The sequence below is a fragment of the Engystomops pustulosus genome, chromosome 4, assembly GCF_040894005.1.
Source record: "Engystomops pustulosus chromosome 4, aEngPut4.maternal, whole genome shotgun sequence".
Classification (NCBI taxonomy): Eukaryota; Metazoa; Chordata; class Amphibia; order Anura; family Leptodactylidae; genus Engystomops; species Engystomops pustulosus.
Genome location: NC_092414.1, coordinates 22577051 through 22601841, shown reverse-complemented (window position 1 = coordinate 22601841; position 24791 = coordinate 22577051). Strand labels below are relative to the sequence as shown.

The 24791-nt window shown below is 41.1% G+C and overlaps 1 protein-coding gene across 2 annotated transcripts in view; it reads right to left on the bottom strand.

Annotated features, from left to right (window-relative positions):
- Positions 1-24791, bottom strand: part of EBF1 (EBF transcription factor 1) — a 288238-nt gene that overhangs the window by 9405 nt on the left and 254042 nt on the right. For both annotated transcript variants that reach the window (XM_072145484.1, XM_072145485.1), the window contains exons 10-11: positions 24493-24619; positions 10604-10692 (exon numbers count right to left, since the gene is read on the bottom strand). In XM_072145484.1, coding sequence (XP_072001585.1) covers positions 10604-10692; positions 24493-24619 — 216 coding nt within the window. The remainder of the gene's footprint in view (positions 1-10603; positions 10693-24492; positions 24620-24791) is intronic.

Sequence of the window (24791 nt, the reverse complement as noted above, 5' to 3'; positions counted from 1 at the left end):
TGTCACCGCACTCCCATGGAGGGAAGGGGCCCCAGGCGTGTTTGTGTTCGGGAGCTAATATATTGCCTTTCAATCAGGAGGAGAGAGGCGAGGAACACACAGGCAAAACATGCCGAGTGGGTCAGAAAAGCAATAAAGATTTTTACAGAGCTGTCCAAGGTGCTAAATTCCCTCAATAATGGGATTGGCACTCGAGAGTTAACCTCTCATTTACTGCTGGAGTGGGGAGCCCGGCTATAATGTCATTGCATGTTTACCTCGAAATGTATATTTTATGACATTATGTTAGTGGATTGAAAGGGCATCGCCGCCGGGGCAATTTTCCGACTCGGGCATGGTCTAAAGGAAACTGGGAATATTTATGGTGATTTGAGTTGGGTGGAAGGATGAAGGATTGAATTGTGTTTGGTGACCTTACAATTACCCAAGGTGATTTCCCTAACCAAGCCATTTACTCCATACCCCGCTCGGAGGGACGCGGCGGAGCCCATTACCATTTATTTAATGTTCGGTGCCGGGGAATAGATTGGATTCTGCTGATTCCGCTCCGCACCGGAGATGGTTAATGGCTGCATTTTATTTGCGCTGCATTTCAGGAACGTGAGAATGGATAAATAGAGGGGATCTTATAACATATGCTCTCACTCCCACCCAACAGGCAAAAGTAATAAATACAATGGTTTTTTTTTCCCCGGCTTCTTTCCATCAGCGCTCGGAATACAATAAACACAGCTGGTTTACATTACACGGGGAAGGGGCATTAGGAAAAGAGGGATCCCGGATAAACGGAGGCGAGGTCTGGAAGCTTAGCTGTATCCCACACAATCCATAAGAGGAGGGTCACCACCGGATCAGGGGGAGGAGTTTCCTGCAATGCCCCTTCCATAAAGCTGCGGGCGATGCCATAGATGTGCCAGGGGGTGTTATATAACCACAATGGCAGATGGCTAAGCTGTAATCATAGGTATGGAGCTAATCTGGCTCTGATGCCATGAAAGCTGAGAAGGTATAAGGGATAAATATTACAATTCACAAGACAAACAAATGTATAAAAGTACATTGCTAAATGTTTATACCTATATATAGATATAGATTCTATAGAATGTAAAGATGATTTCTGATGCTAGAGTAACAGATCTTTTATCTTGCCCTATAATTGCCTATAATGGCTGCCTAATGTCGCCACAAGGTGGAGCTCACTGTATACAGATATTTTGTTAACTTGTCATATTAGGTATGCTATCCTATGTGCAGGCAGCATGTTATAGAGCATGAGGAGCTGAACAAGCTCTACATAGTGTCCTATCTGACGGCAGCATGCTATAGAGCAGAGGGGCCATGCAGTTAATAATAGTGTCCTATCTGCAGGTTATAGAGCAGGTGGAGCTGAACACACTTTATACAATGTCCTATCTGCTGGCAGAGTATTAAAAAGCTTGATAAGTTCAGCAGATTGTACATAGTGTCTTTTCTGTAGGCATCATGTTATAGAGCAGGTGGAGCTGAGCTGATTGTGTACATAAGGGTAGATTTATCAAGCTGTCTAAGAGTTAGAATGCTCTTAGTTGCCCATGGCAACCAATTACAGCTCAGTTTTCATTTTACCAGTGCTCATGAATATTTTAAAGGGGAGAAGTAATTTGTAGCCATGTGCAACTAAGAAAATTCTAACTGCTCTCTAGCATGCTACCTGCAGATAGGACACTATGTACAATCTGCTCAGCTCCTCCTGCTCTATAACATGCTAACTGCAGATAGGACACTATGTACAATCTGCTCAGCTCCTCCTGCTCTATAACATGCTGCCTGCAGATAGGACACTATGTACAATCTGCTCAGATCCTCCTGCTCTATAACATGCTGCCTGCAGATAGGACACTATATACAATCTGCTCTGCTCCTCCTGCTCTATAACATGCTGCCTGCAGATAGGACACTATATACAATCTGCTCTGCTCCTCCTGCTCTATAACATGCTGCCTGCAGATAGGACACTATGTACAATCTCCTCAGCTCCTCCTGCTCTATAACATGCTGCCTGCAGATAGGACACTATGTATTATCTTCTCAGCTTACTCTGCTCTGTAACATGCTTTCTGCATATAGGACACTATGTACAATATTCTCAGCTCCTCCTGCTATATAACATGCTGCCTGCTGATAGGAAACTAAGTACAATCTGTTCAGCTCCTCCTGCTCTATAAGATGCTGCTCACAGGTAGGAACCCATAATAAATATGATAGGTTCACTTTTATAACATCAGTAAAAATTTCTATGCCATGATATTACAATATATAGTTCTATTTTTATCTGACCCCCTCCTATATACTGTATACTGTGCAGAGTCTTGGGGTCACATTTTTCCCTGGTCGCTCAGAGGCTCAGTCAGTACACAGCAACCACTGCTACTACTCCACATGTGATATGGGGGAAAGTGATCTTGTGGTTATGAATCCTCACACTTACATTAGAACATTTCTATATTTTGAGCTGGGAGGTGAAGGGGTGAGTGTGATGTCAGTATACAGTGACACATGTCTGTGTGGAGGTGACAGCGAGGGCTTTCATGACATATAGAGCATGTGGTTTCCGTCCTAATATCACCTTAATTCTCCATTGTGGAAATGCACTCTCCCCCTTTTACTCCATGCATGGCTGTGCAGAGTTATGAGCTGAGATTGTCAGCCGAGTATTGTAATTATACGTGTGAAATCTTACACCTGCTCGGTGGTGACAAAAATGAGAATTAACCTCTGTCACGCCAGAACTGCCATGATCTAACTCAATGCCGTACAATGCAAAATAGTAATTACTTTATATACTATGTTTGGACATGTTTAAATGTTACAATTCTGACTTCCAAAAGCCACCACTAGAGGGAACTAAAGATGATACCTTATCTGATTTGGTAAGTAAAGCTTTTTTTTAGAACTTTTATATCCAAATCTTTGATTAGTGGGATTCTGACACCCAGAACCCTCAATGATCAGCTGATTGAGGGGACATAGGTGAGCACTCTAGCTTGTTCACTGTACACACAGTCCTATACTGTATACGGTGGTTTGTGTTTAGTTTAGCAGCTCCGTCCCTTTCACTTTAATAAGACTGTCCTGTATATAATGGACAGATGTGTCACCAGCCGGCAAGGTGTCAGATCACATAATTTTATATTATTTACTTAACCTATGGACTGGTTATTGAATAGGATACCCCCTTTGACCAATCTGTACATCCATGATTATATATTTTTTTAATTACAGGACTCCATGGATTGTAATTTGGATAAAAGGAGTATTTCGGAAAATATGACATTATATTGTCTGACTCCATACTTTAAAGTGACTAAAGTGACTAAACAATACTTTTCCTACAAACGGCGCCCCCCTTGTGCACAGATCTGGTATTGCAACGCAGCTACATTTTATGGAATGAGACTGAAATAAAATACCAGTCATTGCCCCATTAGAGAGATGTGGCGCTGTTTTCCGGAAACAAAGCCGCCCCCTATTCTTATCTGTAATGGTTTGAACACACAGGGAGTTAAATGTATTTCTTTATATGCTGAGCATTCATAAGAAGCCCAATAAATCGGATTGGCACAGGAACAAGCCCGGTGCTTGGGGATGAATGATTTGCTGTGTGATATTATCAAGTTCCGATTTCTGTCCTATTCCCTAAGCTGCTCCCTTCCATCCCTGCTGCTCAATTACTGTCCCGCCTGCAATAATAGACTTGTAAGCGCTGTTCCTTCGATCGGCTGGCCTGTGCACAGCTGCCTGGGACAGATGACTTTACAATGATGGATCACACAGCATAGCCATGGTGCTGAGCTCTCAGCCCCAGGGAGAGACACTAATGAGCCAGAGCTCTGCTTCCAGCCATGGCAAAGGATCAGCAGCTAAACTCAGCCCCAGAGGTGTCTGTCCTCAAAGACTCCTTAAGACGAGCAGGTGACGAAGCACAGCGCCTGCCCTGTATCGGTTACCTCCTGCCCTAATGATGAAGAGCGCTGTAGTCTAATGTCAAATACGGCCTTCCTAATTCATTACTTATTGAGGCCTCAAAAGCAGAATATATATTTAAATTTTTTTTTTTTTTTCTGATACCACCACTAGAGGGAGCTTACTGGATATTATAAAACATCACTCATGATAGAGCTCCCTCTAGTGGTGACTGCAAATAACCAGAACGTTACCGTTTAAGTATCTACACAGAGCTCTGATTGTTGTTATCGTATATAAGGAAACTCTTCTTCAAACCTAAAAATTGACGTTATGATAAAAGGATGACATTCCCTTTACATTTTTAACTGTCTATACACTTGGGAAAGGGAAAATGAACATTATAAGATATGACAGCCAGGGAGCAATTGCAAACAGAGTGACATTGCACATTTAAAAGGGGTGTCCCAGGACTATCTGGAGGATAATATCTATTCTAGGGCTATGGTTAGGAACAAGTCCTTGTATAGACCTAACCTTAAAGGAGTTTTTAGGGTCAAGGTATTGAAGACTTATCTTAAGGTTACATGAGGTGCTTGAATTGTGTTTTGAAGTGCAATTCAAGCACATGGGGAGGAGTTAGTCCCAAGCACGGATACATTTAGACCTAAATGCTTTCCCTGGGAACTATCAACACATGTTTTTCTGGTTCACAAGGCAAAACTTGTGTCGCTAGTTAGCGGGTACAAGTGTTTAGTTCTAAACGTTTCCGTGTTTGGGTGTAACTCCTCCCAAATGACTTTATTATGACTTGAATTTGCAGTTATCCAAGCAAAGCCGCAGCATCTGCTATCATCTGATCCGTAGGGGTGTTAAACCCCTTCAGCCTCGAATTAGCGTAATCCTGGAAGATCCCTTTAACTATTATTCCCATATCTATCAGGGCAATATTTGTTTTGGAAAGTCCTAAACACCAAGCTTATGTCATGTAATTTGCATATTTGCATTTTTACGTCTGTAATAAATTGTTCCGTGATGTATATGTCCCTATAAAATTCGAGAGAACCTAAAACAATGGCAGTAGGCAATGCTTAACAAACCTGTACAGAGATAACATGCGGCACATTCCAAAATCACAATTTTAAAAAATTTTAATAAATCTATAGATATATACTGACATACATATGACCTTATGGACCTGCTATAGGACTTCGCCCACACAAACACCATCAGGTTGTAATTTTTTTTACAAGATTACCCTGCATTATAGATGTCACGTCTCCTGAGCGCCACATTAACTAAATGCCCCCCTACAATGTTGGCGCCACCATACCTTCTGCTAGGCATTTATACCCTGCACCTGGCATCGCATTATAATCATGCATCCACTAATGAACAAGCTGTGTGTATGTTCCTAGACTGGCATCTGCCCATTTCCCTTTACTGGGCACACAAATTCCTGGCAAGCAGGGAGAAGCCGCGCCGGCAACTAAATGGCTGATTTACCAAATTGCAATGAGTTGAGCTCTCACCCAGGCCGCTGCCTCTCTTTGCTGAGCGTTAAAATTGTTCTGTGTTTAAATATTCAGCATGAGGCTAATGTGAGCTGATGAACTGAGACTGCAAACATTCCCTTTCAATTGAGACGGAGCGACAGAGCCGGATCGGATCATGAGGGCCGGGGAGGTGACCGTGATTTATATTTAAGGATCTTGCTGACGACTTCCATTATTATAAGGTGGCTATTAATTGGATTGGTGCTTGAATCAGTAATTCACATATGGCACAGAGAAGAAAAAGCTGCTGCCGGTATCCTCTGATCTCTCCTGTGCTGCAGCGGTCTGTGATCTTGTATTCTGTGGACATTGCGCACGATCTTATATAGTTAAACTAGAAAAGAGCTGTAGTGCTCTCATATACAATAACACCAAGGTAATGGTATATCAAGTATCTATAATTCATAGGCGCAGGATTGTTACTTGGGATGCAGTACCTAATTGTCACCAGCAGGTGTCAGAGCTGCTAATTTTTTTTTTTTATCCTGGTCACAGGTGAGAAGAATATTACAGGTGACAACTAGCAAAAAACCCCCAAAAACTGGCCCAATTCTAAATGGGATTCAAATGCAGTCGTGTGAACATGGCCTTAAAGTCATTGGACCTGTTTTCTGGCATAGTTTTTGTGGGTCATTTATTACTGGACGTTCTTTGGAAGTAATTTTTGCACTTGCGGAACCGGATCAAATTCACTGGCACCATTATCAAGACCAGCGTCTTTCATGGGTAGGGTGCCCTCATATATGACAAGGCACAGATCTTATCATAAATTAGACGCATGGCTTTGCTACATCTTACTCAAGTAGGAGACTTAAGTGTATTCTAGCGCACTTTCATGCCAGAAAACGTATTTAGTACAATCAGTGGGCCCATTACCTCCATAACTTTTTGGAAATGCAGTAGAAAAACTCACAAACCAGTGGATTGCGCCTTTTTTATGCCCCAAAAAAATTGACAAATGCCTTCCACTGAATATTCGCAATCTTCTTGAAGAATGTGGCGTGCGATTTTTTGATGTTGTAGAACTCCAAAGATATGGAATTGTGCAAAATTGACCCAAAATGTTCCACAATAAATATATCACTTGAGGTGATGGTGGGAAAAGGAAGGTTTCTCGGGGCAGGGGTAGAGGAAGTGCTAATTTGGGCAATATGTGTTGTGGCATTGGAGATGTGTTCACTTATAACACAGATTTCCTTTAATTTGAGAGTGGCTCAGCTATCATAAAAAAAGCACAAAATCGCACAATTCTGGTACATATCTTTCCACATAAACCGCTCTTTGTACTATAGCTCTGACACTGGTAACGTTCTATGAAATATGTTTGCCTTTTTTTAAGCTTAAAAGTGGCTAAATTTGGTCATATTTTGTGCCAAATTTCAGATGTTGCATTTTAATGGAGTAATTGAGGCAGAATATCACAGTTTTTTTAACCGCTTTTGCTTCAGCCCGTAGCCATTGCAGGAAAGTGCCTATGGAATTACTGAAGTGGACCCCACAAATGTGGGGATAAATTTAGTGATTTTCACCTCATATGAATAGGGAAATAAAAATTTGAGGCTATTGCACCCACTATATGTGCTTATAAATATGATACATTTTTGGTAGATCACCCCCTTCCCCTCCAACTTGTGGGCAGAAATTTTTGACTTGCAAAGGTGATAGGCTTATATGTGCAGCCCCTAACATAATATGAGATATTTAAAGGGACGGTTTACTTTCCAGCCCCTCCTCTAATATTCAGAGCAGTGAGACAGTGCGTTATTATACCTATTATTATAGACCAGTAATAACAGTATAATGAATACTTAGAAATAGAAAATATGTCAGGTTCTCGCTGAATGGAGATTTTCCACAAAATATGTGGAAAGGTCACAGACTGATATCAGTGCTATGACAGAAGTAGGGCAAAGAAGAGAAAAAATAAAATAAATCATGACTGGAAACTATCACTAAGGTTTAGTGAAATCGAAATACAGTAGGCCTCATGTATTAAACCGCCAAAATTGGGCCCTTTTCCTTAACAACACGTCATTCATAGTGGCAATTCATAGCAACCAATCAGTTTGTATCTCTTATCTTGCTAATACAGTTTATAGAATGTAAGCTGAAATCTGATTGGCCGCCACTTATTACCTCATGTTATTTGTTAATAATACAGATTTGTTTCCTTATAGTTGTGCCAATGCTTAATATAATAAAACTTCTGTCATCCAGGAGAGGGATTTAATGCCATTAACGTAAATGCTTTTGCCCAAACAAAGAGTTAAAGCTGTATACGGAGAGAGAGAAATGCCAACGTCTCGTTTTTATTGATGTTGTGTTGCCATAACAACGTAAATATGGCAGATGACACAAACAGAGATGCTCATCTGGCAGTTCCACCGAGCAGAGTTCACATCCCAGGCTTCCATATGGACGCTGAGTGTATGGTAATGAGCGGACCATATGGTGACGGGAATAAATTCTGAACAATTGTGCTGTTACTGCACCAGTGAGCCGATGGGACAGAATCTCAGCAAGATTTCTCTCCAGCGGAGGCCTGCTCCCGTGTGTGCGCATGTAATCACACATGTATGTGGGCGCACGCCCCAGTGCACAGCACACAGGAAAACCTTAACCCTGCACAGTCCAGGGATACACCTGCCGTATAAGAGACAGATTATTTAGAAACAAAGGCCTAAACGGTTAGTTCCTAGAATCCGGATAATCCTAACATCCCTCTCCTGCTATATCCTTGTAGGGTAATAGCTATAGGAGGTGCAGAGCTAGAAGCCATATTCATGCCTGGAGGCTCCATACCCACATGAGCACCCACCAGTGGGAAGTGGGGGTCCGGTTTCAAAGTTTGCACCATACAAAGGCACGAAATATCGAACACTGAACACTAGGGACCCCATTTATTAAAGCATTTGCACCAATTTTTGTCTCACTTTGTATTGAAAAGAAAGTGTAAACTTCACGTGCACATGTATTTATGAAGCGTTTGCGCCAGTTTTGTGTCGCGGCTAAATTCTGCACCTAAAGGGGCGTAGGACTGCGCACCACATTATTACTGCGACTCAACAGAATAGTGTCGCACACTGTATGTTAAAGGTGCACCAAAAAAAAAGTTGGTGCACACTTACTGAGCAGTGCAGGGAGCACCAGATTCATGAAGAATGTGCGCCACTTTTGATTAATCTGGCGCACTCTGCCCACTCAACAGGCAAACTGAACCTAGTAGTGCAATTTGTACTACTTTTGATAAATGTGGCCCTATGTTCCCTGAAGTCCCAGCTACCATGATTCACTAAGATCGTGCGTCCGATATCCTGCATGTGTCGCTTCTCTGCTCAGGTCTACCAGAGTTCACCTTCTTCTTCCTGATGCATGTAAGTGCATTGTCTTGCGACACAATTTGAAAGTTAAATCCAGCGCTCAGTCCGAATAAGTCGGATCGTCCGACGGCCCGCCCCCTGATTACTGTCGCATGAAAGGCAGTGCAACTGCGCCAAAATCCAATCGCAGTTAAATACCTGTCACAGCTGTGCAAAACCCGAAAACGTCGGAAAATCCAACGAAAGTGCGTCCGCAGACCCTTATTAAATAAGCCCCAATGTCTAGTGTACCCAATTTCTCTTAATTGGATCTATAGATACGAAGAGAAAGGAATACATAAACTACGGACCCCCCACTTAAAATTTTCTCATAATATATCCAGTTATAGCTTGACTTTATAGTAATACTCCTCTAACGTGGGGCAAACACCAACCAAGATCCAGATCGTGCAGACAAAAAAAGTAAACAACTTGTAAGAATTGGTTACGTAAAGGTTTTGGATGTGAGACCAAAACATGAAGTGTTGGACTGGCCCAGCAGAGTATCCCCCAATGGGCCCAGGCTCTAATCCAATACTGGACCCTAGAGGTACAGCAGAAGACTACCCAATCTGGATGCTACTCGGATCTATTTCCAAGAGGTTGATGAAGGCTGGGCCCTCAGGTTTAATTTTTATCTGGTGGGATCAAGAAACCCCATTCCAGCACCGGAATTATAGAATACCTGCCATGTGTACACTAATCACAGTGGTCAAATTCAGAACCAAAACGACTCTCTTGGTCGCATGGAAACCTAACACCCTTACAGCATCCAGAATCTAACAGGGCATTCATGGTGCCATAACCATAATCTGTGCCCCAAATGACTGTAAAACCTAATTTGATTTCTGTTTCCATTTATCTCTAATTGGTATAACTATATTACCCTATTTATATAGCGCTCATTATCTTACCTCCGAAAATGTGGGACCGTTGACCATCTTTCTACTCTTTCCTTTCTCCTGTCAAACCAGACTGTGATGGCTCATCTTTTGAAGCCAACCAAAATCTTTACATTCCAAGACCCTGTCATCCCTCTGTAATCCCCGGCTGTAATGGCATGTAATTGTATTACGATGTATAATTCATAAAGCGCTCTCTGAAGACCTTAATGCTTTCAATCACAGGAGCACTCAGACTGACCAAGGATTACTCCATGATGGAAGGGGTGGGGGGTGTATAGTATATAGGATGAAGGGAGATCTAGAACATATGTGTGAGCAGGTGAAGGAAGGTGTACAGGACTATGTAAACAGCGAACTTGAGGAGACGTAGTGACATTGAGTGTGTGAGAGGAGTCTACAGGGACGTGTGGAGAGAAATGTTATTATTGGCAGCGAGAGTTGTGGAGGAACAGGGAAATGACGTAACTCTACCGTCCTTCACACTGCAGCTAATGATAGTTTCATTACTGGATTAAGGGATTCCTGGGTTTGGACATGTCAAAAAATATGTTTCTTATGTCGTGTGGTCTGCCAAGAAGCTCTGCTGGTGTCCAGGCCTGAATTTCCAGGATGGAGATGGCATTGGTTTCTTATGCATCAGTACTCTTCTCTTCACTTTTCCATACTTATTTCACCAATTTAATATTTTTGTGTTACTTTTTACGTATATTTTTAAAGTATAAATTGAATTTGCAATTTGTTGTAGTAAAACTTCAAGTTAGATCCTCATCTGTCCATCAAAAAACTCAAGCCAAGGGTCGTGACCATGTTCTCGCCATGCAAATATAATGTCCTTTCTTACCTTTGGAAGCCTTTCTGGGTCTCCCGGATGCCTGGGTATGACTTTCTGCAGCCTCTGGAAGCCATAGTCGATGGTTGGTTCATTAAGAGCTGAAAGAAATAGAGTAGAGTTTGTCTGTAGATTTTACTCAAGGACAATGTGATGCCAATAGACAATGAATTTTAGTAATGTGGCACATGGATTAGAAATATTCTGTAGCATCACAATCAAAATTGAAACAATAGTGCAACTTATTCTTATGCAGATTTGCTCCTTTGCAATACATTTGGTTAAATTTGCAACAAAATGAATGGGCTGTGAAAATCTGCAATCTACCGTATTTTTCGGACTATAAGACGCACATAAATTCTTTGATTTTCTCAGAAATCAAAGGTGTGCTTTATAGTCCAGTGCGCCTTATACATGAATCGTACTTACAGACAACAGCTGCCTTGAACTGTGCACAGGTCTGCCACCTGCTGCTCATTCATGATAATCAGGTGCGCCTTATAATCCGGTGCGCCTTATAAATGAACCTAGACATTTTAGCAGGCATTTATTGATGGTGCTCCTTATAATCCTGTGTGCCTTAAAGTTTGAAAATTACGGGTAAATTGATTTTCATATGGATCTCATGCTGACTATTCCTGTTGTGTGTGGATGATAGTATCGAAATAGATCAGGTTGGATAAAAACACAGGTCCATCAAGTCTAATCCTACAATGTTGATTTAAAAGAAGGCTAAAAAAAACAAGCCTGATGCTAATCGGGGGAAAAATTTTGTTCCTCATCTCACCGCTTTTGCAATGTTTCTGTCCCATTCCATTGAACACTGGATTCCAGACAATGGCGAAACTGGAAGCTGCTGGGTCCTATTGTAAACTACAGTTTACTGTACTGGTAGGGACACCTTAAGACTGCTCATTGGATTTTACGGACCAACCACAGTGCACAGGGTGGGGCTCCATACTTTGGCAATGTTGTTCCACAGGGACTCCATGCATCATTACAATACTTGAAGCCCTGTGGTTTGTCAGTGATATCTGGCCAGGGGACAGTCCATTTTTTACGGACCGTCCGACAAAGGGCACACTAATAATGCATTTTTGGTTAAAACCTACTAGTAGTCACACTGAAGTTATGTGATTGTTGAAGCCTAAGATCCCTTTAAGAAGTAGTGACTGTTCTAACTCTAAGGTCTCCTTTTCCGGAGCGTTTCTCTAGGACAATAGGAACGTAGAAGTTATTGCCGCCTCTGTAGGCATGAAGAGGATCTGTGTCTCTGACAGCTGATAGGGATCATTTAACTCATCTACTATTAAACATGATTCGGGGATTGGCGCACTTTCCCCGTCACTTTCCCTCCCTACATTTGTCCATCTATTAAAAAACACAAGAGCCTCAATGAATTCAGTTCTCTGGAACGTGAAAAGGGATTATTAGCGAAATTGTGTGAGATTCTAATTGACCCTGCGGTAATGGAAGGCGTTGTAATATCCCTCCCTAATCTCACTGCCCCCTCTCCGCCGACAGGTAGAGAATTCTCCGTATTTTTTAAAAGGACATTTAAATTGTAAGAGACTGAGTGCAAGAGCGTAATTACACCAATAAAATCCTTTAACTTGTCAACGGGAAAATCTAAATGGCGATCAATCATTTCTGCGAAAGAAATAATCCTTAAAGTCGACTGATTGACAGCTCATACTTTCGTATGTTAAAAAAAAAAAAAAAAGAGAAAAAGAAAAAAAAAGAGTTAAATAAAAAAAAATAGAATGGAAGCGAGGAATATAGGGAAAAAAAACGTCTCTAGTAAAGTGGCCACAAATCCATTTACAGAATACAATACTTCACATAGGTGAGTAAAAAGCCAATAATTACTTCTGTGAATGCGCAGCCATCAAGATAAGTACTGAAAACTTGGCGAAACTTTTTTTTTTTAGATTTTTTTTTTTCTGTTTTTACATAAAATGGTTTTTGAAACATTTTACTACGAAATCACCCGACTGCACTGAGTTATCAATGGCCGTAGCAGTGTAGGTTGGTTTTGTGTGTGGCCAGAACTCATATACATGAGTGTGCATTTGGAGGGATTTATTGATATTATGGTATAAGATTTTTTAAATATCTATGAAAATCCATTTGCGTAACACACAATTTAAAGGAAATCCACCATCAAAATCCATCATAATAAACCAGGGACGCTTACTCATAGATCCAGGCACCGTGACACTGGTAATCTTCTTATATTTGTTATCCATGGTCTCCTTAACTTCTAAAATCAACTTTTAAAATTATGCTAATGAACCTGAAAGGCTACAGGGGAGGTTACCAGAGCCCCTCTGTGCTGCAGATTCCTGTGTGTTTGCTTTTGTACATTCTTACTGGCCCTTGGGTCTATTCCCCAATTCACTTATTATTAGCAATGCAATTTTTCTCAAATCCTCGGGAAGATTTGTCACCCAAATGTGAAGGCTCAATGGACTCAACCAAAACTGGTCCCTATACCTTCAGGGTTCCCAAAGCGATCACATTATCTACCTCTATAGTATGTGTGCACCTTATATGCCCATAGATGTAACGACACAGTGGGTGAAGCAGGTAATGGAACCGTTGCAGAATTTTGCAATCATTCCGACCTCAGCAATATCCAAAGTGATTAAAATTCTGCATAAATTTTCATTTGTTTTTATCAAATCTCTTTTCTAAGAATGTGGATGGGATTTCCATGGACCACTATGCTGTTAATATAAATTGTAGGTAAGTTGTTGTCGATTCAGGTGTAGCTAACCCTTCCCTAATAAGTTGGTGCCCATGGTGCCAATCAGAGGTTGTGATCAAGGTCCAGGAGAGATTGAATTATTGGTCATTTGGCCACAATATCCTCTAAATGGAGCATCCCTTTAAAAACGAAATGGGACCAACCAGAGTTAGGGTATATACCTTCTTCTTGACATAAGGACTTGCTCTATGGTAGGTATAATACATGTTAATGTGGTGGTGGGGGGTTAGTTATGTGAGTGAATGGGGATCCCACAAAATTGAGCTCCCCTGTGGTGTGGGCACATTACAAGAAAACTCAAAACGCAAATAATATATACAAAGTACAAAATGTAAAATGTTTAGAATGTTTTTCTCTGAGAAACCTGCAATGGTTAATTATATTTTTGACAATATTACATCTTCCCTCTTCCAAAATACACGTCGTATTGTTCCCATTGATTGCCGCAAAAGCCACTTTGGGGATTGAGAGAAAATAACCACATTTTGGAGCCATTAGTTCCTTCAAAAACTGCAGAAGAAAAAAATCTGAAGCCATCAGTCGATGATTATGTTGGCATTTGATAACTGGAAAATGATGGGGGGAGGGGAGGGGGTCGTTTTTTTTTTACTTTAAGTCAATTGTAACCGAATAAAAGTAAGAGCTCCCCCTTCCCTGCACTAGAAGAAAGTTTTGCTGTTGAGTTTCAGAATCCATATTGAGTACACACCACGAGATAAGTGAGCTGAATGCTCAGGAGAGACACGGGAATCTTTGGAGAGATCAATGAACAATCATCTGGGACTTCTTGTGTGTCGTAAAATGCGACAGCGCAGCAATCTGAGAATAGGGAGTGTATGTATCTGATAATGTTCTCGCTGTGCTGGGAATTGAGCAATAGTTTTCCACTTACAGTGGCATCAGATTTTATCTACAGCTGCCAATATCTATCTGTCTATCTATCTATCATCTATAATAATAATAATTCCTTTATTTATATAGCGCACACAGATTCCGCAGCGCTGTACAGAGTTTGCCAAATCAGCCCCTGTCCCCAATGGAGCGTACAATCTAATCAACCTACCAGTATATTTTGGAGTGTGGGAGGAAACCAGAGGACCCAGAGAGAACATACAAAGTCTTTGCAGATGTTGACCTGGATGGGACTTCAACCCAGGACCCGAGCGCTGCAAGGCTGTAGTGCTAACTACTGAGCCACAATGTTGCCCTTCTATCTATCTATCAATCAATCAATCATATCTGTCTATGGGGGAGATTTATCACTGCTTCTACGCCAGTTTTTAACAGCAACTATGCCATCTCCTTGCCATGTGGGCATGAATAGGTGGTAGAGGGGGAAAAGTGGAGGCCGGCGGAGTGGGCAGGCACGAGGAGTCGGTCCGCCCTGTGCCTGCATCATTTTATAAAACTTGTGAACGAAACGCAAAGTTATGCCAGGTCAACGGACTTGGTGTAGTTTTTTTCGGCGCCTGCGCGGCTTGGCTGATGCGTCAAGGGGGCTAAGCCTAATGCATCAAGAGGGACATGGGGGCATGGCTGCTATCATACGCCGGTGCAGAAGCGCACATATGATTAATCTCTCACTCTATCATATCTCTCTCTAATATCTATCTATGTAGATCCACGGTAAAGGCAGCACTCTAGTAGTATGGTAAAAAAAGATGAAAGTGTGACTTTCAGGTATCACTACGCACTTCTTCTTGTTATTTCTTTTTTTCCCCCAAAATGTTTTAATTTGGTTATCACTAGCACTTCTTCATAGAATAAAGTTCACTTTTTTTTGTGCTGTCTTTTTTATGGATAAATATCCAATATCTATCATTATATCATATCTATCATTGGGGGTCATTTATCTTTAGTCAGGACATTAGCGAGTTTCTTTGTTTTATACTTTTTCTGGGTTTTGGACCTGTTTCATTTATTTTAAGGGGTGTTACAGCTAGTATGTGTGTTTCACACATGTTTCTTTTTTTCAAGCTGTATAAAAGTTGCAAATTCTTCTGGAATCCCCTTCTAAACTTTTACCTACACCTGCTTGGGACTAGAGTTTATTTGCACCAAGATTGTGACTTTTGTATGTGTCCACATCTGAAAATCTGCAACACTGAAAAATTCTTGCTAGGTGAGTGGAAAAAACTGTCCCAAATATATGAGAAAAAAAAGTGAAAAGCCTAAGATAAATTACCCCCATTTACTATCTTTCATACCTATCTATTATCTATCTCATATCTATCTATCTCATATCTATATCTATATATCTCATATCTATATATCTCACATCTATCTATCTCATATCTATCTATGTATCTATATATTATCTATTATCTCATATCTATCTATCTATCTCATATCTAATATCCATCTCATATCTATCTATATATCTTATATCTATCTCATATCTATTTATCTCATATCTATGATCTATCTATCATCTATCTCATCTCATATCTATCTATCTCATATCTATGATCTATCTATCTCATATCTATCTATCTCATATCTATCTATCTATCTCATATCTATGATCTATCTATCTCATATCTATGATCTATCTATCTATCTATCTATCTATCTATCATCTATCTCATATCTAATATCTATCTAATATCTATCTCATATCTATCTATCTATCTCATATCTATCTATCTATCTATCTATCTATCTATCTATCTATCTATCTCATATCTATCTATCTATTTATCTATGATCTATCCATCTCATATCTATGATCTATCTATCTCATATCTATGATCTATCTATCTATCTATCTATCTATCTATCTATCTATCTCTCTATCTATCTTTTCATCCCTCTCCATCCTATCTGTGCTGTTGAGTCTCCTCAGTCAAATTCCTCTCCCCAGCCACATTTCCACTTGTAATTGTTCATCACGATTCTGTCTGGGAGTTGTGACAACGGCGGTTATCAGGGACAGGAGTGGAGATGCATGGAGCGTGTGTGATAAACAGGTTTGCGTCCCTCGTACCCCAGCGAGCTCTCTGACACTACTTTTATCATCTCGTTTGTGCACTGAATGAGCTGAGAGCAGCAATTGCCAGAAAACAGGCAGGCGATAAAGAGCATTGATTTAACACATCTTGTTTTCAATCATGCTCCGATTTTCGTAACTTGCGTTTCTCCTGTTCTCTGCCTCGTTGCTTTTATCTGACGAGTTCAGCCCTTCTCACTGGGAATGAAAAGGTCGCCCAATAAGACATGGTTTGCTGAAACCAGAACGCGCGGCAGGGAAAGTATTTTAGATAAACACTGTCAGACAGAGAGGGGGTGAATTGCACTGGCACAATTGCTGAGCGACAATACATATTACTCTGTTCTGAGCGGGTAACAAGCTTGTGATGGTTTACTGGCTCCCAGCAAGGCGTACAGTCCCTGAAAGATTATCTACAGAATAAATGTATTTCTTGCTTGCAGTTCCACCTCTGGAGATATAACACCTTGTAGCCTCTCCTTGCGTGGAATGTAACTTTTATTTGTCACTGTGTAATAATAATCTATTTTAATGTAATATTACAATGAAAAAAATTCTTGTGAGTTTCGATTCATTTCCGAAAAGTTGTAGCCTTTTTGAGGTCAGAGTTATGGTTCCATATGAATCTGGAGCCAAGGCGGAAATATCGGTAAATGTCTAGGCCAATTGGGAGATGTATAGCTAAAGTGGGTGCTGGGGTAGAAGAGACTTTAAGACTTGGGGGGCGGAAAGGTCACTCCACCACAGAGGAAGATACCATGATTTGGGGCGGAACATCAGATTTTCCACTGGTCCTTTGTATCATTAAGTTTTACCCATTCCGAACGAAGCTACGATGTGGTGGTCTTAGTCCAAAATTGGCCTTGATAGGTGTTGTCTAAGTTGTGATACTGAAGGTTGATTCCACTTGCTATGGCCATCGCCAATTTACACATGACCACAGTTGACAGCCAAACCGTCTCATGGACAACCCAAAAATCAGGTTATTACCTACCAAATTACAAAAAAAATGGCAGAAGTGATAAAACACGCCCAAAAAACAATTCCCATCTGGTCCACCCCCACTAGCGCACAGCCACTCCATTAGCTTCCATTGGTCTTTTTCATGCCGATGTCCTCCATTGATCTTTTCCTAGGCTAACTCTACGGACACCATTCAAACCCTAAGTGGTGGGTATCAAAGATGAGCGGATTATCAAAGTTTCAATTCGTAAAATTTTTGCTAAAATTTTCAAAAGTTTCAGTTTGAGTCCAAATGTTTTCCATCTGAATGTTGCTCCAATTGTCCAGGAAATTGGTATATAACCCCATCTAACTCCTCTCAAAAACACTGATTTTACAAATGTTTTCATTTTCCCTCACACATCCCCATCCCTAAACTGTAGGAGGAATGACAGTAGTAGCTAGCCCCGATTTTAAAAGATTTATCCAAAGTGAAGAAGTGTGGATTTGATTCGGACCATGCCAGATTCATGCCAAATCTATGAAGCACCAAATAGTTTTGGGGATCTCTAGTGGCAAATCTAGGCTATGGAAGTGTCTTACAGGACATCATGTTACCTCCCTTTATATTATTTGTTACATAAAGATGATTATTCATCTTGTGCCCCAGAATTTAGGGCGGGTTTTTGCCAGGGGTGGGGCTTAAATCTTTACCAATTTTAAGATAGTAAACTTTGTATTCCAGATTTTACATTGGGACCCAAAAGTTTCAGGTCACGTCATTGCTATTGATATTTTGCCTTAAATTATAGCATCTAAAAATGATATATGTACGGTATATTTTTTATTGTTTTCTCATGATAAACTATACCAAATTCCACTGAGTTTGAAAGTTTAAATTATTTTTTTTCAGTGGATCTAAATGATGTGTGTCCAACAATGCGATAAACTTAGAACGTATTCACAGTCTCCCATCCATTCCTGACAACAGCTTTGTGGTCTCCTGCCCCCCCCCTCCGTCCTCCTGGTCTGGTGATATATAATGGTCTGATGGTGGAGCCTCTGTAACACGAGGAAGCATCTTCCACAGTTTCCTGATTATATTAGCATTGATTTCTGATTCCTGGATCTCATCTCCCCCAGAACGCAGCGCAGAGCAGACACTTAAAAGCTAAATAATCAGAAGTAATGCTTCTGAGGTTTAAAGTGGAAGACTGACACAATATATTGGGCCTTTGAAAGTGTCTGCGTGCCGGTGAGAATACACAGCGGTACATGCTAGAGACACATGTAATGGAGGGCATAATTCCTTGTCTGCACACCTTGTTTAACCCCTCGGCACTGGCACCAAGCTGGATAAGTGGAAGTCTGCGCGTCTGCCTGTCTTCTAACGTCGGGTCCTCAATTACCCAAAGTTACTAATCAGCCCTCATACAGTCTGACGTGAAATCATTAAACCGTCACCTTCAGCTTTGTTCCCAGAAACATATGAAGCGCCAATTTATCCGATTCCTCCTACACGGGGTGGTAATGCCATGAGTTTAGTAATTTCTCAATTTACTAGGACTTCCTCCCTGCTACAATTCTTTGACCTCCCATTTACATAGGGAAAAGAACATGTACATTGTGAGGGTAAACGTCATTTAATAATCTAAAAATATCTATTAAACACAAATAATATGGAATTTTTTGGAGACCAGAAGCAGAAAAAAGAAAACGATGATGAGTCAATGATGGCGGCACATTGGATGTCATTGTGGCTCTCTGGCGGCCATCTTTGAGGCTCATTACACTTATGTTTTCATTCTGTTCTATAGCAATTTGATAATTCATAATCTGGCATATGTTATTTTACACTGTGCCAAGAAAGAAGCTATCGTATAACATATAAATTACACCATATGTTATAGGATGTGCCTTTAGGGTGTTGCCGAATTTTATTTTTTGGTATAACTTTTTGCTAACACTCCCCCCCCTCAACAAATTTCAGGATCTGCTTGATATGTAATGGCGGTGCCACAAAAATATACGTATTGCTGCTAGGCTTAGCTTGATGAGACATAACGTAGTAATGGGCTTCTTTGGAATCTGTGAGTCCATGAGGTCACCCCTTTTTGGGGGGAACCTGTAGGACATAAGGGAACAGTTCATAAATGCTCCACACATATTGGTTCTACAGATTCAAGTAAGGAAATAACATTAAAAACCTTTGGGAGATGTAAGTAGAGAAAATAGGCCTCAAATCTGCCTGTTGCTCATAGCAACCAATCAACACTAAGTTTTTATTTCTTAAACTGGTTTGGAAAAATGAAAGCTGAGCTCTGATTGCCTTCTATAAACCGTGAGAAGCTTAAGACACACATGAGGTTTTGTTGGTCTTTTGCTTTAGTTTTTAGAGTGGATTTAGCTGGGAGGAGACATATAAATCCAAATCCTTATTTTCTATTCTTTTAGAATCCTCTTCTGGAAAAAAGAGAAGAGGAACAAAATTTTCACTTTGGATTCAATGTGCAAAAACCACCCATTTAAAATCCAATATTGACTTTAATACAAGGACAACGGAAATTTTTAGATGTGCTACAGAATTACAAAAGCTGCAGCTTTCTTCTAAAAACAGCGCCATCCTGTTCTGTAGGTTTTGTCTGGTACTGCTACTTAGTTCCTCTGAATTTAATATGGTAAAGACACTATAAAAAGTCTGTATATAGGGCTGTCATCATTTTTGGTAGAAAGCAGTCATGTTTTCTTAACCCTTACGGTATATAATTCTAAAAACAATTCATCAATCGTTAATTTTTACCAGTACAAAGGTGGTAGGGATGACAATGGGGAGAGTAATGTTTGTGACCCAAGAACAAAGGAGTTATAACAGCAGTCAGCGAAAAGTAGCAGATTGAGGCCATTTTTATTTGGCCGCGTAGAAGAAGCCTCCACGGATGACGTCCCTATATCTCAAAATGCGGCAGACAGATGTACACGCTGTGACACAGACAACTCTCCAGGCAGTTAGATGTTTTATCCCTGCCATTTAGCAGAAAGCAGAAGTGAGAAGTGGTAAAACCTTTAATAAACTCAGGGCAGCCACATTCTGCAAGAAAAGGGGCAGCTGGGAGCCGGCAGACAGGGACCAAACGCCAGATTGTAACCGTTTTATTGCTTTCTCTCCTCATAAATTTCACATTTTGGAAGTTAAGTGTAGATTGAGGTTTGTGGCTTGTTTAGAAAAGGAACCAAATTTGGTTTTTTAAGTTTTCAACCTGCGACTAAAAGCGGCAGCTGTGTCTCTGACACTTGTAAAGGGCCGGTCCTGATTTGTGAGCATTGTAGCTCTGGTACCCGAGGAGATTTGGTCCAAAGTGCCTGATTAGGAAACAGCTGCAGATTTCGGGTGAGTGCTGGAGGAGTGACGGAAAGCCAGGTGGAGCAGGTAGCTAAATGCTTGAAAACTACAATGGGCAAGAAAAAAAGTTGAATTTCAGCCTTGGTGGTGGCCTACAACTACATTGGGGCTCATTTACTAAGGGCTTCGCGGACCGCACTTTCGTTGGACATCCCAACAATTTCCGTTTTGCGGTGCTGGGACAGGGATTTAAAAAGGTTTTTTGGCGCACGTGATCGGATTTTGGCGCCAGCATTCAAGTGACACAAATCGGGGGGAAGGCCGTCGGAGGATCCGACGGATTCAGACAAACCATGGGAATTAACTTAAAAATTGTGTCGCTAGCCAAGAGCTTACATACACCGGGAAGAAGAAGGTGAACTCCGGCGGAGCTGATTGGGGAAGTGACACATACAGGATATCGGGCGCAGAATGAATGGCGGCAGAGTTCATACTCGTCGGACTTTCCGGATCGCGGATCGCGCAGGGACCGGGTAAGTAAATGTGCCCCATTGTGTCTACTTCTAGAAGGAATGTCTAGATGATGGCATCTTGGTGACCAGAGAAATTTGTATTCCTTCTGGTGTTGTGCCAGGTACGAAAGGCCTGGACACCTCTTTGCTTTTGTACAACCCCATCCCTTGTAGGATAAAAAAGTCAATAAGACCCATGGGTCGCTTTTTTTCTAGTTTATGCTGTAAGTTGACAGCATATATGGTCTTTGGTCCAACATGGAGTCTAAATAACAGCATCTTGGCGACTTGCCTATATGGAATAACTGAAAAGAACCACAAATTTGTCAACATCTCAAAATCGGTACAAGAGACCACCTAATTGGATCACATTTCTCCTAGGTCAAGCTTTATACTGGAAGTTTATATGGTCTTTGGTCCAACCTGTGGTCCATACAACTCATGCCAGACTCAGACGCTGTCTACTTCACAATTTTGGATTGGGAAGTCCTTTTTCACAAGAACACCTTGGATACCAAAGCAAGGAATGATGGAACTGTGGAATGATTTTCCAGAGAAAAAAAAGTAGGGAGATGTCGAGGCCTATTGAGTTTTGAGGTCCCTTTAAAGATATGGAAAAATATGGTCTGTGCATAGGCCAAACAAGTGGAGCCATCCGACATATATGGAACTAACTTATAAGCACTTAAAAATAAGGTTACTAGATGGGTAACTTGCTGCCTTTGTCACTAAGCTCTAGTTGCCCAGTCAACCATCGTTATAGAGTCTACGTGTTCTGTGGGTTTCCTTTATGCACAATATTTGGTCCTTAGTTCCAGGTCTCCATTATTCCTCTATAAGGGGCAGTGACCTTGCACTTAATAAAAGAGTGTCTCCTATAACTTTCCTGTTTGCCAGGTTGGCCAAACAAGCGCCAAATGTGTTTTTTAACTGGTGCCAACCTTCAATTATTCATTGACCCTTGTAAAAGGCCAGGTCTCCTCCGGAGTGAAGGACACATATTCCATGGGGCTTCATCCACTGGGAAATCGCTGTTAGGATGTCAGTGGTATAATTACCCCTATGTCAAGTCAGAGAGGATGAAAAGGGAGCCGTCCTGTCACAGTGGGAAGGTGACAGTGAGTTTGGCCATGGCTGCTTCGGATCTGTTTCCTATTTCTTGGTCAGAGGCTGCGATCCTTCCTTCCACCCCCCTCTCTACCTCCTTCTGAGCGCTGCGGTGTCCATGTAACGAGACCATGGAGCCAAGAGCTAATGAGAAGAAGAACGTGTGCTTCTGTCCTCTGGATCAATACACACAGCAGCACGCACCAGACGCCCCCCTCTCCACTGCTTCATTTTTCTTCTTCCTACAGATGAGTCGTGTTATTATTTTCACGGGGTCGATATCCCTACAACCTTTTTTTTATTATTTTATCCGCTGCTCTATAAATTTTCTGATTACTTTAAAGAGTGGGGACTCGGGTTAAGGCTTTAATTCATGTGGAATAGAGAAAAAAAAAAAAAAACTAAGCTCAAGACAAAAAGCCAAGGTGAAACAAGTTAACCCTTTTCTTACTATTGGGAATGTATCTTTAAAATTTTTTACATAGCATAAAAATTATGGAATATTCTATAGACATTTATGTTTTTAAGAAAAAAAGGATATCAAAATTATGCAAATGAACCTGAAGGGCTCCTGGCTTCATTAACACCTACAAAGCCCCTCTGGCTCATTTGCATAATTTTAAAAGCCTTTAAAAAAATGGGTCTTAAGAAGCTTAAATAAGGGGGCACACACCAGTATGTCAGTGTGCTTGGTTGACAATCCTTCATCCTGGTGGTAGATGTCCTTTACCGGTAAAGGAAGATGTCATAGACACTGGCAGGGCTGGATTAAGGATACCATGGGCCTTGAGGTGCTAGGAAATCCCCCATTAATCTAATTTTGTAATGGTCTGCCTACATACAGTACCAGATCCTGGAAGTACTCTTGTATGCATGGATTGCCAAGTAGTTGTTTTATAATTATCTCTACAGAACAAATTCAGACTTGGTGTGTGGTTTGGTTGGTCATGGACTCAAAGAAACCTTGAGGCGCAGGCTGCCCCCTAAAATACCCATATTCTAATCCTCTACTGGACACTGGGACCCCCAATCCATAATGTGTAAGAAAACCCCAGTCTATAATGCACCCTCTTCTGGGATCCCAGCAATCCACTGTAATATGTGTGGTAGCCTAGCACTGAGTTTTTATTCTCTCTGCAGCGCCCCCACAGGGGAAATAAAGCATTACACAGTGCTCAGTCATATGAGTGCATCCTCAGCGTGGTGTACAGGACAGGTTCTCTTTTTTTAAACTTTTCTCCACTCTTGTCGAAAATAAAAATTAGGATCCAGAAGAGAGGAGCCACTTTAGAATTCCCTACAAGGTTCTATACTGGAAAATCCCTTTAATTATAAAAATATGGTTTTAGGTGATGTCATTTTTGCAGCAATAACTATAAATAGTAAAAAAAAATCATCTCCATTCATGACTCATACAGTGACTTCTCGGCGCAGTCTATTAGACAGTTACTGTCAGTGGGTTCGTTCTCGCTCAGATGATGAATGAAGTTTCTGCATTGGGCTGTTATTGGCTTTGTGTTTGTCGATATGTTTGTGTTGGCCTCAGCTCCTCTATGATTGATCCTTATTTCCTGGCTGATCAGTTATTAAAGGGAACAGCCGGGGGCAGACGAGGGAGATTCAGAGCAAGTGCGGCTGCATAGGGACATGCTCTGTGCCAAGTGCGGCTGCATAGGGACACGCTCTGTGCCTATAGTGACTGCTGTGTATTCACAGGAGGACACCTGGCCAAGATGTCACCCACAAGGCGATATAACGTATTACCCTTAAATTAAACAATTCTCGACCATTATTAAAACAAGTCCACATGTACTGTTGCTCTAATTGAAAATTATGAAGAAAATGGACAACTAGGTGTTACCATATCTTTTGTCAAATGGCATCAGAGTAAATAGGGAAACACCCCCAACTAGTGACACACCCAATTGTCAATTTTCTTATAAATTTGTAATACAAGCAATAATGATACAAGTTTTTGTGGTCTCTTGACTCCTCTCCAAATACAGCGCTGTAGATTGCATAGAGGCTATACTTGGCATTACAGCTCAGATCCTTGAATGGGACATCACAGGCTTTCAAAACAAAAGCAGCTTTCCCCAAAGTACGACGACGCTTCAAAAGAGCTGATCAGTGAGAGTGCTGCTCGTCGGACCACCAACAATTTGATATTGATCTTAAAAATAGTGATAGCGGCAACCCCTTTAATTACTTTTCCAACGAGACAGTATACAGGACACCTACCTGTGTATATGAATCTCCCAGGTGTTCCTTTGCAGAACTGCTTGGATTTGTAGGATAATGTAACTTCCACCACTCCTGGGATGTGTCGGGGAGGGGTCTGCACGCGGATGGCATGAGGTGTGATTAACTGGAGAAACAAAGCAAATGACAGTAAGTCAAAGGGATAGGTGTGTGTTTCCAGCTCTCCGTAACGTCTCGGTGACACATCTTTATAAACAAAGGCACCAAAGATGCAATTAAATTGTCAGTGTTTCTACGTTACAAGTAGGAGTTGATGACAATATACTACCGCCAACACT